Below are 13,247 nucleotides of genomic sequence, written 5' to 3'. Positions count from 1 at the left end.
TTGGCAAAAGTTTTTGATTTTACATTAAAATCATCATCCTCCAAGTTGAGTGTTGAAAATATTATAAGGTGTTGGATTCAAAGAGCAATATACTTTCTAGGCAATACAAATTCTGATCTAATGGCAGAGAGACACAGCCAATCAGTTAATGACTTTTAGGAGCATTCCATAAAGAAGGTGTTTGAACTTAAAATTGTTGTAAGGGCAGGAAAGGTTGGATTCCCATTCTTGGCTGTCCCGGTCAGAGGTATACATCCTTCAGAAGCTCCTTTTGTATATACCAAGACCAGTCCAAAGAATGGCATTCCATTTTTTCCCCCCAACAAAGCTAGGAAGAAGCATGGGCACCAGATGACCACCACACTTCAGTTTTTCATTAGGCAGGTACACATAAACCTTTATTTCCATTTAAAACTGGGCATCTGACCCATTTTCCCCCACAATGGCCTAGTATCACTTTGGATCGACAGGTCGTAAACACTCTAAAAAGGTTTCCAAATAGCATTTTACAAAACTAGTGCAGTTAAAAGTTTCCCAAACCTTTCCAATTTGCTTTACATGAAATACAGTTGGTGAATCAAAAGATAACGGACCCCTTCCACAAAGCTACAATAAAACCAGTACCTGTGGACATAAATCAGTGATAAATGCATAAGTATTTTCTCTTTTCATTTGCAATCTTTTAAAATGGAAAGAATTAGTTGTCTTTGGGACCTTCTATTACCTTTGGATTGAATGGTAAAAATAGATCTCAAGGATGCATATCTCTCCTTACCGCAAACTTTTCCTTCAGTTTTTTAAGAGAGGGAATGAAATGGCAATTCACCTGCCTACCTTTTGGTTATCATCAGCAGGACAAGACTGAAACAATTGGTGATCTGGCAAAATACTTTTGGCATTCTTTTTTGGAACGAGGCATCGTGTTACAAGCAGAATACCTCCCAGGCTAATCTAGTGTCATAGTGGACTGGAACTCCAGACATTATTGCCAATCACAGCAAGTGGATATTAGACAGATCTTTCAGAAAATTCTGAACTTATGAACTAGATATTTTTACTTCTCACCTGACCTGTCAACTTCCAACCTTTAAATTGGAGGGCAGGTCCAGACACTTTAGCACTTTCTTACAAAATTTAGACCCGGAACATGCCTTCCCTCAATTCATGATTACTTTTCGAGTTCTCCTTTGAACCAGACCTCAAGGTACAGCATATTAGTAACACCACTTTGGACAACTCAGTTGTGGTTCCTGGTCCTTTCTGAACAGACAATAGTTTATCAAAGACTGTTATTCATATTTTCATCCTTCCTAACAGATTCAGTGGGCAATCATCATATGTTAGTACAGTCAGTAAATTTAGGTGATTGGTTGATATCTGAAACCCCTGGCTTGTCGAATGAACTTTGCAATCCCAGAGCAGGGAGATATGGCCTCACTGGTGCCTCCAACAAGTTTGGGATCCCATACATACTCCAATAGTTATTGCTTTGGTCAACACTTGCCACTCAGCTATTTAAGATATACTTTCTCTAGTCGATGACATTCCAGTTGGCAGTCATCCCTTAATTTGTAAGTAATACTGGTAACAGTGGCAGAACTACCGGGGTCGCAACCGCAACCGGGCCCTGGAGTTCTGCCAGTCAGGGGGGCCGAGCGGTTTCAGCAACAGCTCGGCGCCCTTCTGTCTCCTCTACTCCCTGCCGCCGCCTGCCTGCCTCAGCGCTGCCCCGACTACAGTGGTGGGAGCGTGAGGCGTCTGTCTTGGGTGCCGGCGCTTCACGCTGAGCGTCGGCAAATGACGTCATATGCCGGCGCTCAGCAGTGAAGCCGCGCGCACCACGGCAGAACAGCAAGACAGAGCTCCAACCACAGTACTGCACGGTAAGTGACCTATAAAGGTGGGTAGGGAGAGGGTAGATAGTGAGAATGGGGTGGTAGGGAGAGGGTAGAAAGTGAGAAGGGAGGGAGAGGGGGTAGATGGTGTGAGAAGGGGGTAGATGGTGTGAGATGGGGTAGTTTGGGTTGGGGGTGGGGGGGGTCCTTGACAGATTCTCGCACCAGGGCCCTGAGGCTTCTAGTTACGCCCCTGACTGGGAATATGTTTAAAAAGAGACTGCCCTCTCCTAAATATGAGACTATATGGGATGACAATATTATATTGACAATTTATTGAATCTTGGTTATAAAATTATCTTTAAAGGTAATTGTCAGCAAAATCAACTATGTTGTTTAGTCTAATTTCCTCTAAGTAGATTTCTAATGTGAAGGTTTTAGACATGTCTTATAGGGTTTTATGTTTTTTTTTTTTTTTACACCATCAAAAGTTTTGTTTCATATAACTAGACAAAGGTTTTTTAAAATCTGTACTTTATCCCGATAACCAACAGCTATGTGTGTCTATAGGTTTTAAGAGTTACAAAAACAAGTGATCAAAGCAACAGAAAATCTAACCAACTCCTTATTTTATTACGTAAACCATTTTTGCGCGTGTTCTCTTTTACTTTAGCCAAATGGGTAAAATGGCTTATGAGTTAAGGTGGAATATATACTTCTAGATTTGGTGCTCATTATTCCCTTGGTGTGAATGTCTGGATGACATTTTAAAAGCAGCATATGAATTGTACTAGAGAACGCTCTTTTAAAACTTAAGCCACCAGATCATATAAGTAATCAAGTTAAAACTAGGATAATGTGGGTCTAAATTTGGAGATTTTCCTAACATTTTCTGAAGAAAAGTCATAATACTAGTAAAGGCACATAGGCTAACATTATCCCCCCCTCTTATCCTACCCTATTCTTGGGTTTCTTACTTTTTTGCCTATGCTCATTGCATATTGAATTACATTTTATTCTCATTTTCTCTTTTACGCTTCGTCCCATGGGAGCAGTTTCTTACTTATCAAGAGACATTGTTTTGTTTTTTTGGATCAAATATATATTTTTTTCGCTTTCCAGGAGAGAAGTCAAAGAAAGAGGACTAGTGTTTTGTTGCACTTATAACTTATGCTGTGTTCAAGCAATTGTGCTGTAGCAAGTTAAAGCATGTTTGTTCATGTGTCTTTAATAAAAGTATGACATTGTTTTTAACAAAATCAAAACAAAATGAATACTGATGGTCCTGATATATGTCTATAATATATTGAAATAAAAATATTGGTTTCAACAATTAATCCACATTGAATTATGTTGCAGTGAGTGCAGTGAGCTATCTTGTCACACTGGTTCTCAGTGAGGTCTGTTAACACAGATTTGCAAATCCAAACAGATGATTTGGGGCCTGAGCACAAACTAAGGGTATGTACAGGGTAAAATCAATCAATAGCCAGGAGGAAGTTTATGCAATTCTATGAGCACTGTGATTGTCAGACTGAAGATAAAAAAAAAAAACGCCCTTGCAATAGGATAGCACAGATAAATGATGAGCATGAAGTAGTAGTATGATTCCAGTAGTAGAAGCAACAGGAATTAAGAATAATGCCTATCCTTGTCTCATTGTACATACTTCTATAGTTAAATGAGCATTTCAGCCATCACCTTTAGATGTGCATGTGTGTGTGTGTATATATATATATATATATATATATATATATATATATATATATATATATATATATATATATATATATATATATATATATATATATATCACACACACATAGACTCAGTTAAGCTACAGAACAAATTTCATATATTTCATATATAAAATCACTGTATATAAATTGTCTACACTGGGGGAAAATGTAATTTTGGATAGCATTACAATGCCACACAAAAAAATAAGCTACTGAATACAAAAAAATAGACAACTCCATGAACATCACTTTCATGTTTTACAGAATGGAACCATAGAATAGAAGGCACACAAACACTCCAGGTATTATGATCCTCCTTATTGGGATAGAATACGGTGATTAGTAAAGCCTGCCTTTTTAGTGTGCCTTGAGGATGGTGTTGGAAACCACTGCCCTCTAAGAATTCTGCATTTATTTGCACTTACCACCATCATCAGAGTCATCTCCGTTTGACCACCATGGGATATTATCTTTTTTCTTGAGTTTGCTATTCTTAGGCTTTCCAATATTTTCAAGAATACTAGGTTTTCTCGAACTTTCATATGAATCATCTGAAAGAGACTATACATAAAAGCGGAATAATGCATTAAATAGAAAATGTCATAAATATATATATTTCAGTTTGTCAAATATTTGCCCTGCTAGATGTGCCCTGGTCAACTGTAAGTGATTCCATTGTTAAGCGAGTTCCAAACTTCTACCGGCATTAATTATCAGCACAAAAAACTGTGTTGGTCAATAAGCAAGGTCCATAAAGACATGGTTGGATGAGTTTGGTGTGGAAGAACTTGACTGGCCCACACAGAGCCCTGACCTGAACCCTTTGGGATGAAATGGAACAGAGATTGTAAGCCAGGCCTTCTCATCGAACATCAGTTGCTGACCTCTCAAATGCTCTAGTGGAGGTAACAGAATTACAACAAAAGCTCACTCCTTGTCCAACTCTAAAGCATTGAATGTTTAGTAAAAGATAAAAAGGGAATCCTTGTCATATCCATAGACTTTCTTCATACTGATGAAACTCATCCCCCTTACATTCTGAACAGCTAAAGCATAATGCAGTGACTGTTGCTATTTAAATATAGTGACCCACATAATAGGAATGACAGAAACCCCCAAATAAATGTCAGTTGCAGGTATCAAGAAGTTTATTTATCAGACTTGCATTACCAAATGACTGCAGCACACTCTGCTGGTGAAAATCCTGACATACACTGGATAGAAAATATCCCACTCTATCCTACACTAGTATTGCACCTAAAAGGAGCATTTCACAAATTATTTTATTGATATTTCATATCTTAGTAAACAGCTTATATGTGCTATATTTGGCCCAAACAACTTGCTTGTGCCATCATTACCCCTCTTCAACATAAAAAGGACTTGTAAGTAGATTCCAAAGGCATATTGTTTACTTAAAGACATTTGTGGCTATAAAGTACCTATAAAAACATTATTATGTTTGTACCTTATTATACCACTTGGTTATTTATTATCATGACAAGTCACTCATCTTGCACATGACTGTGCATCTTGTCACATCCCATCTAAATAAATACAACAGTACTTATTTTCTATTTTTCATGGTTGTAAGGAAGTTCATACATGAAAAAAAAAATCTTATACCAAAGCCTACTGAAGAAGAAAAAACAGAAAGAAGTATATGCATATGGGGGAGAACATTACCTCTTTCAAAAACTGTTCAAACTGCTCATCCAGCTCCTCTTTGGACATCCGATGAGCCATTTTATTGCTCTTGTTTCTTTGAGCTAACAAAATAAACATAATATACATTTACGTTATCCTGAAATAAATCAAATGCAAAAATAAATCTGTTTAATAAAACCAATAACTGTAAATGGAATGACAGTAACGGAACACAACAAAGTAATACAATGGTACAAAACATAATGAAGATCAAATACATTGTATTCATAAACACAAAAGTCCCCCCCAAAAAAAGCCATAGATTTCAACTGATGCAATTCATGTGTATGTGGAAAATACCCTAATGTACTTTAATGCATATGATAGTTGTATGGTCCCTTTCCATATTCGTTGCCATGCGCATTTGCATCTTTCCCCAGTCCTCAGCTATTTTCAATGCAGGTCAACTCCCGTGCTGGCTCAACAATGGAGGGGGGGGGGGTCTGTTCAGATTCAACTGGAGAAGTTTCCTGCCTCTGATTGGCTGTTTCAAAAAGCCAATCAGCACAAAGAATCATTGGACCACTAAAGAAGAGGGCAACTGCGGGACTTTGGCTTCTTCCTCAGGTAAGTGTGATGATTGCTAAAAATGCATTTCTTTTAGTGGGGCTATCACACATAGGGCTATTAGACATTATAAAAGGTACAGCGCTCAGAGACTCTTCTCAATATCAGCCATACACACAAACCATAATAAAAAAAAAATACAAGAAGGGAATACACTCTCCAAATAAGCATGGGATATAAAGCATATCATAGTAAAGGAGACAACAATGTTTCCAACCACTACAGACCAGAGGTTAAACATGTAAAACTATACCTGACTGGCCCTGTTTTAAGAACCAGATAGATTACTAATTAAAGATGGAAACAGGTTAATTCATAGGCAACCAATTAGGGATTATGAAAGAAGCAAATGAGCTATGGGTAAAACAATATGGAGGAACAAATGTTTGACTCTGAACCCATATTGACAATTTTTCTTCTTCTAAGGCCTTCATCCAAATCTCTAACCTAATCAAATTGTTTTATAACTCACCACGTTCCTTCTTTTTGTAGAAGAAGAAAAAACAAACAAAAAAAACATGTCACCACTTGGCAAAATATGGCTGCAGGTATGTTTCCAAATGATGGCCCTTCAAGACACTCTGAATTTGCTGTACATTGTAAAATTCATAAAATCTTCCTTCCGAGGACCGAGAGGGATTGCCTCGCGTGCAACCCATGAGAGGTTGATGCCACATGCAACAGCATACAGGATTGCATCCACACTACTTTACTTGTGCCAAGGAAGACTTTTATAGTAAAGTGCAGAGTGTCTTGAAGAACAATCATTTAGAAGACATGCAACAATATTTTGCCAACGGAAGAGATTGTGGCTTTATCTACTTAACCTACATTTTAACCATATTTATCTCCTATCCTTAATCGATGAGACTGTGGAGATCGTGTTACACTGTTTAATTTTCAATAATGTTACAGCTGTATTGATAGTTGGACTATAGTTTGGGACATTGAACCATATTCAATTTTAAATATTCTTTCACTTGAGCCTGTAAACTTACTTGGGGTTTTTTGCATGCATTTATTATTTTGATTATATTTTTTTTAAACACTTATTGAAGTATGCATTTTTTCTATGATTTCTTCCATTGAGTTGTGGAAGCAAACATTGTAGTCTCCTTTATTATATATTATTTTTGTGTATACGTAATTTTTGCTTATGCTTATTTGGGGAGTGCTTTCCCTTACTATATTTTAAATTTTCTATAGTTTATGCACATCTGTACATTATATTAACTACACCATTGCATTAATTGGTGAACAAACCTACGGTGCATAAAACTACGAAGCTTAAAGCGTACCTGTCACAAACCAATGCAAAACATGTCAATTATACATCACGCAGGACATTTAAAAAATATTGGCTGTCCAGGTGTTATGCGAGCCCACAGTCCTTTATGGTACTAGAGCGCTATGCAAATGAGCGCACACAGAGGAAACCATACTAATTACAACATCATATACTAGAGGTTTTGCCATCATAAATTATTGTATATAGAACATGTTATATTTAACCTTTTGAACCCACTTCCAATATGTCCTAGAAATCGCCCGTCCTATATCCCAAAGTATTTAATCATTCGTATACCACCATCCTATTCTGCAGTGCTGTACAACAGGTAGCCAGGACATCTCTCCTGACAATGAAGTAGAACCTCACCTGACAATTTAGACTTATAGAAGCAAAAGGAGGGCGCTGCTCAAACAAGCTTAAACTCTAAGAGATTCAAGCATGTAGCTGCTAAAATAACATTCTTTTTGTACTGGTTTGCTTTTAAATTGTACTCTGAAAACAATAAATCTAGAATGCATTTGCATCTTCCGCAGTGTGGCCGGCTCTTCTTTTGAACGACAGATAGATTTTCACTGTATTAATAGAATGCATGGCATTGAAGTATAAAGTTGCAGCTGATTTTGTAGTACTGTCTACTTCTTGCCATGGCTAGCTGTGTAACTAGGATGCGTTGGTTGCCATACGTAACGCACCTAATACAAGCTTCTGCAATCCCCCCCCAAAAAAACCAAAAAACCACATATAGTAAGTTTTAAAAAATATTCACACACTTACCGGCAGCTGGAGGGTGTAGATCTTTACATTTGTTGTAGTATTATTTCTCAGAAGGCGCTTTCTTATTTCTCAAACCCCCTGCGCATGCGCGCAAAATGTTATAAACGTAACTGACGGCGGGGGAAGCGGCGCGGCTGTAATGTGTGCAGGTGACGTCATGTCTCCCGCCTCTAACCCGCGTTTGCTAGGTTGTTGACGGTTTCCTCATAGCTGCGTATTAGATAGTGGAGACGTAAAGCGAAAACGGGATTAGAAAATTATAATAACGAAAGTAAACATGTATAAATGTAATTGCCTCCGGTGTTTGTAGAGAGGAATCAATGTCCAGTTTAGTATGTTAGCCCTTTCGTGGCAGTGTTTTAGAATATTTTTTTATTTTATTTTATTTTAACAATACTTTACTTTTTTCCACGTCCAGTGTAGCTTCATTTTATGAGGAGCTTACCTTTAAAACTATACACGTAAGGTATCATTTATAAACGCAAAAATATAGAAAGGGAAAATGGGTAATTTTGCTTTGGAGTTATTCCATGGGTTTGATGTCGTTGGTGGCATGCATTTGTGTAACACTAGAGTGCATATGTTTTGGAGACTATAAAATACTATTTTATTTGTGGTAGTGATAGGTGGGAATTGGGCTCTTTTCTGGGTTTCTTATACTTTATCTTTTATTTTTTAATGTTTTAATTTTTCACTTTTAAAATATTTATTTTGCTAGGTATATTTTGGGTCATCCAAAATCTGTTTTATAATTATAGTAGTAGTTAATATATCAAAGGTGCTATTTCACCTATAAAGAGAACAGTTTTGTGATTAAATGAAACATGACCATCACAGTGGATATAAAAAGTCTATGGGCCCCTGTTAAAATGCCGGGTTCTTGTGATGTTAAAGAATGAGACAAAGATAAGTCATGACAGGACTTTTTCCACCTTTTAATGTGACCTATAACGTGAACAATTAAATTGCAAAACAAACTGAAATCTTCGTGGGTGCAAAACTCACAATAACCTGGCTGCACAAGTGGGGGCTGTGGCTGTTTTCAGAATTAACCAATTGCCTTTAAACGCATGTTAAATAGAAGTCATTACACACCTGCCATCATTTAAATTGACTGATTAATCACAAAGTTCAGCTGTTCTAGTAGGATTTACCTGACATTTGTTTAGTTGCACCTCAGAGCAAAAGCCATGGTCCGCAGAGAGCTTCCAAAGCATCAGAGGGATCTTGTTGTTGAAAGATATCAGTCAGGAGAAGGGTACAAAAGAACTTCCAAAGCATTAGAGAGGGTTGCCGAAGCAGGTTGTTCGGGGGCTAAAACATGTGCATTTTTCAAATTTGACATGTGGTCGTTCTGCCCCCCAGTGAGAATTGTTTGAAGATATAGTGCTAATTTTAGGACTTACTAATAAAAATATTTATATAATATTTTTTGGCCTATTTTTTGGAACTGGGAGGTTCTCCTGATGGTGACATCAGTGGAGAATTATTTTTTAAATTATTTTAGTAACACATTGTGATCAGAAAGCTGGGCTCCATTGACTGGAGAGACCCTCTTGAAAGCTTTTTAAAGGTTGTCTCTGTGACAGGATGCCCTGTACCCTGACTGGGTACACCCATCAGCTGTTCGTTGCATCCTCCCGAAACCGCTTCCAGCACTAGATGATGTTATGAGGGAGGGATCGAGAACCATCTCTGTATCCTCGGTGTAGTAGCATTGTAGCCCGCTGCGACATAGCCAGCTACAGTGGAGTAACTGTCCTGAAAAAGACAATAAGTGGGTCCCTGAAGCATTAGACGAGACTAATGTCCAGGTGACCAACAGTTTATTGAGAAATACACCACTCTAACAATGAAAGGAACATAATTACGCCATACTCAGGCCAACGAAGCTCAGCAATGCCCGTATAATCCCAAACAGCTGTTTTTGGGGTGATCCTGAGGGAGTGGTGGTGTTCCCGGTGTACCGATGGATAGCTCTGGGTCCCTAGGATATTCTGTCCAAAAAGCGACACGATCTGCTGTTGGGGCCCCAAGTGGTAGCAGTTTAAAATGAGCCACCATATAGCCGGACGTGCCCTTCATGACCGAGCCGGCTGAATCCCGGTCTCCTGGAAGTCACAGAAACTGGGGTTCTGTAGGAGGCTCCCTCTCCAAACCACCCCTTGTCTGTACCCCACCGCTTGTGAGTTAACTTTACAAAAGAGCACCCTGGTGGGGTCAATGGTGTCCATGTTATGAGGGGTTAAAGTCAGCGGGCAAGTGCTCGGGTCCCAGCTGAGAGACTGTTCCAGAGGATTATGGCCAGGACCTGGTCAGGCAAAAGGGTATGTGTGAACCGGGCACCAGCGTTATAGAGATGTGATACATGGTTCCTGTTTTCCCCTTTATAACAATAAGTAAAACCAACGGATCTTTGTAACCCAGGGTTGCAAAATCTCTTGCAGTGGCGGTCACAGTGCATCCTGGGGTGCCTCGCGTTTCAGCGACACCCTTGAAGCTTAGGAGGCGATTGCTGATTGCTTTCTACACCCTTTACAGTTGTGCTGTGCCAGGCACTGATATGCCCGTCAATTGTCGGCAAGGGGGTTAATGCGCATGGTATACTACTTTGTGGCTGAGCTGTAACTTGTAGACACTTTTACTTCACAATTATAGCACTTACAGCAGACTGGGGCATATCTAGCAGGGCACACATTTCACAAACTGACTTGAGGCATCCTGTGACTATGCCAGATTTAAACTTTTAAATAAATTCAAAAGACGCTTTGCAATAGGATACATTTGTGCAATTCTATGTCACTGACCCCAGCAAAACAAATGTAACAATGGTGCCTTACGAAATTAGAAAAGCGTCACATTGTTACCTTTTATACAAATTATCAGAAGACAAGTTAGAAAAATATAAAGGTGCATGGATGTATATAAAAATGTGGTACTAGTGACATCTAGTGGACCTATTAAGTAATCATAAAAGCACTAAATACAATAAACATCAAACATTTCAGAAAAAACCTTCATATTAATTAGGATAATTTAATACATAGCTATGACAGAGGTATCCCACACAGCACTATGCCCCAATTAAATGTCAAAGTATAATCATAATAGTGCATTGAAAAAAGATATATGGGGACAGCTGCAGTGGTAGATATCATTAACTGAATTGGATTCGTGGAAATCTGTAACAACGGGGAGAAACATGAAGACACCATGTCTACATGCTTGATTTTATAGACCTGTTGGCAATGCGTGCAGCTGAAACACATAAACATGACAATTTGGAGAGGTGTCCACATGTTTTCTTCCAGCAACACTCAAAAGTGTTTTTTTTTTCTCGATCATAAAATATAGTGCTATATGCAATTACGTAGATTATTTGTGAAAAGAACCTGGCTATTATTATTTTGTTCCAATAATCAAATTACCAATGTTTTATGTATTGATACCACTTACAGGGAGTGCATCAGGTATGTTTTCCTTATTTTAGGGCAAAACCCTCAGTTTTGGTCAACACAAAAAAAATTGTGATAAAATTAGGCCGTTCACTGTGCATACACCTAGTGTGTTTTAGCTTATTAAATACTGTTTAGTTCCTGAGTAGAGTTTAGTTGATTAAGACAGTTGCCCATTTATACCACTAGCCATGTAGACAACACAAAATATTTTGTATTATGTTTATATCTTATCGTATATTATTCTTCATCTTCATTGATAAATATTGGTGATGAAAATATGCATTCTACTGGGCTTGTGCACAGTGTGACTGACTGTCTTTTAGGTGAAAGGTGGGTCCAGAAGGTGTCAGGGACCTCACCCTTTGGGAACACACCTGAATGTCATTTCAGAAATCCGCGCCCCCCCCCCCGATATTTTGTCTGAATGGCCGGGTGGCTAGAAAATAGGTAGAAAATACCATCAAAATAAAAATTCAGGTGTCCTGATTACTTTTTGTAAGGAATTTCCCAGGCACATACTATAAGGTGTACATTATGGTGTTAAAACGGTTTAATTTTCCAAAAATGTCTTGGTATTCTGAAGCATTAGGATTTCCATTCACTGGAAGTAAGGGGTCCAAACACTGGAAGATAGCCCCATACCATTATCCCTCCACCACCAAACTTTACAATTGGCAGTCAGGCAGGAACCGTTCTCCTAGCATCCGCCAAACCAAGACTCACCCATCATACTGCCAAAGCGTTATTCGTCCCTCCACAGGACGCGTTTCCACTGCTCCAGAGTCCTGTGGAGGCAGTGTGCTTAACCACTCGATCAGACACTTGGCATAGTACTGGGTGATGTGAGGCTTGCATGCAGCTGCTCGGCCATGGAAACTCATTCCATAAAGCTCCCAACACATTTTTGTGTTGATAGTAATTCCATTTGAAGTTTTGATCTCTTAAGCTATGGAATCAGCAAAGCGTTTGCGGCTTACACGTACTGTAAGCCTCAGCACTAGTTGACCCTGCTCTGTGGCTTTATGTGGTCCTCCAGTTTGTGGCTGCTATAACTAAATGCTTCTACTTTTCAATAATAACAGTTGACCTTAGAATATCTAGCAGGGATGAAATTTGACGAATCACAGTACCATTCTTGAATTTACTGAGTTCTTCAGAACGACCCATTTTTTTCACAAATGTTTGTAAATACATGTTAGGTGCTTGATTCTACACATTGGAATGGGTCTTATTGACACACCTGAATCCACTTTTGTTCGTATTGTGTACAGTATGAAAAAGTACACCCTCTTTGAATTCTATGATTTTACATATCAAGACATAACTATCATCTGTTCCTTAGCAGTTCAAAAAAATTGGTAAATACAGCCTCAGATGAACGACAACAACACACAACATATTGTCAGGACATGAGCCAGGAAGTCAAGGAGGAGCCCGGGAACCAGGGGATCTGATGTTCTCTGTCTCTACCACAATGCATAGTAATGGGTAGATGGGTTCCCTGCCAGTGGGTGCCTCCAACTTATCCTACACCTCTCGTGTCTCTACAGTTGCAGATTGATTTGACTGGCCGAGGGCAACAGGGACCGCCACCTGTCCCTTCCTAATGTAACTCGCCTATCTCTTAAGACCAGGTGACCTATGTTCAACTGCTGTTCAGATGGAACCCTTCTCCACTTCGGCTCATTTGAAATATTTACTGCAACCGCCAAGACCTGCATATCTAGTGGCTCCACCCAGGCCCTTGCCCACCACCACCCCAAAATATATACTGTTTCAAATGAGACATAGAGCCAGTAAAGCAAAATGTAAAAATGTCATGTTTGGAATCGGTAACAAGCAAGTTCCAATTTGTGTCCTGTAATGTCCACAAAAT

The 13,247-nt window shown here is 38.8% G+C and overlaps 1 protein-coding gene across 2 annotated transcripts in view; it reads right to left on the bottom strand.

Annotated features, from left to right (window-relative positions):
* CEP162 (centrosomal protein 162) overlaps positions 1-7,994 on the bottom strand; it is a 55,576-nt gene extending 47,582 nt beyond the window's left edge. For both annotated transcript variants that reach the window (XM_053461341.1, XM_053461344.1), the window contains exons 1-3: positions 7,914-7,994; positions 5,261-5,343; positions 4,000-4,135 (exon numbers count right to left, since the gene is read on the bottom strand). In XM_053461341.1, the coding sequence (XP_053317316.1) occupies positions 4,000-4,135; positions 5,261-5,320 (196 nt within the window). In that variant the 5' untranslated portion in view covers positions 5,321-5,343; positions 7,914-7,994. The remainder of the gene's footprint in view (positions 1-3,999; positions 4,136-5,260; positions 5,344-7,913) is intronic.
* Positions 7,995-13,247: the final 5,253 nt, after the last annotated feature.

Source organism: Spea bombifrons, chromosome 3, assembly GCF_027358695.1.
Source record: "Spea bombifrons isolate aSpeBom1 chromosome 3, aSpeBom1.2.pri, whole genome shotgun sequence".
Classification (NCBI taxonomy): Eukaryota; Metazoa; Chordata; class Amphibia; order Anura; family Pelobatidae; genus Spea; species Spea bombifrons.
Note: the sequence above shows the minus strand (reverse complement) of the source record. Positions and strands in the feature narration are given on the sequence as shown.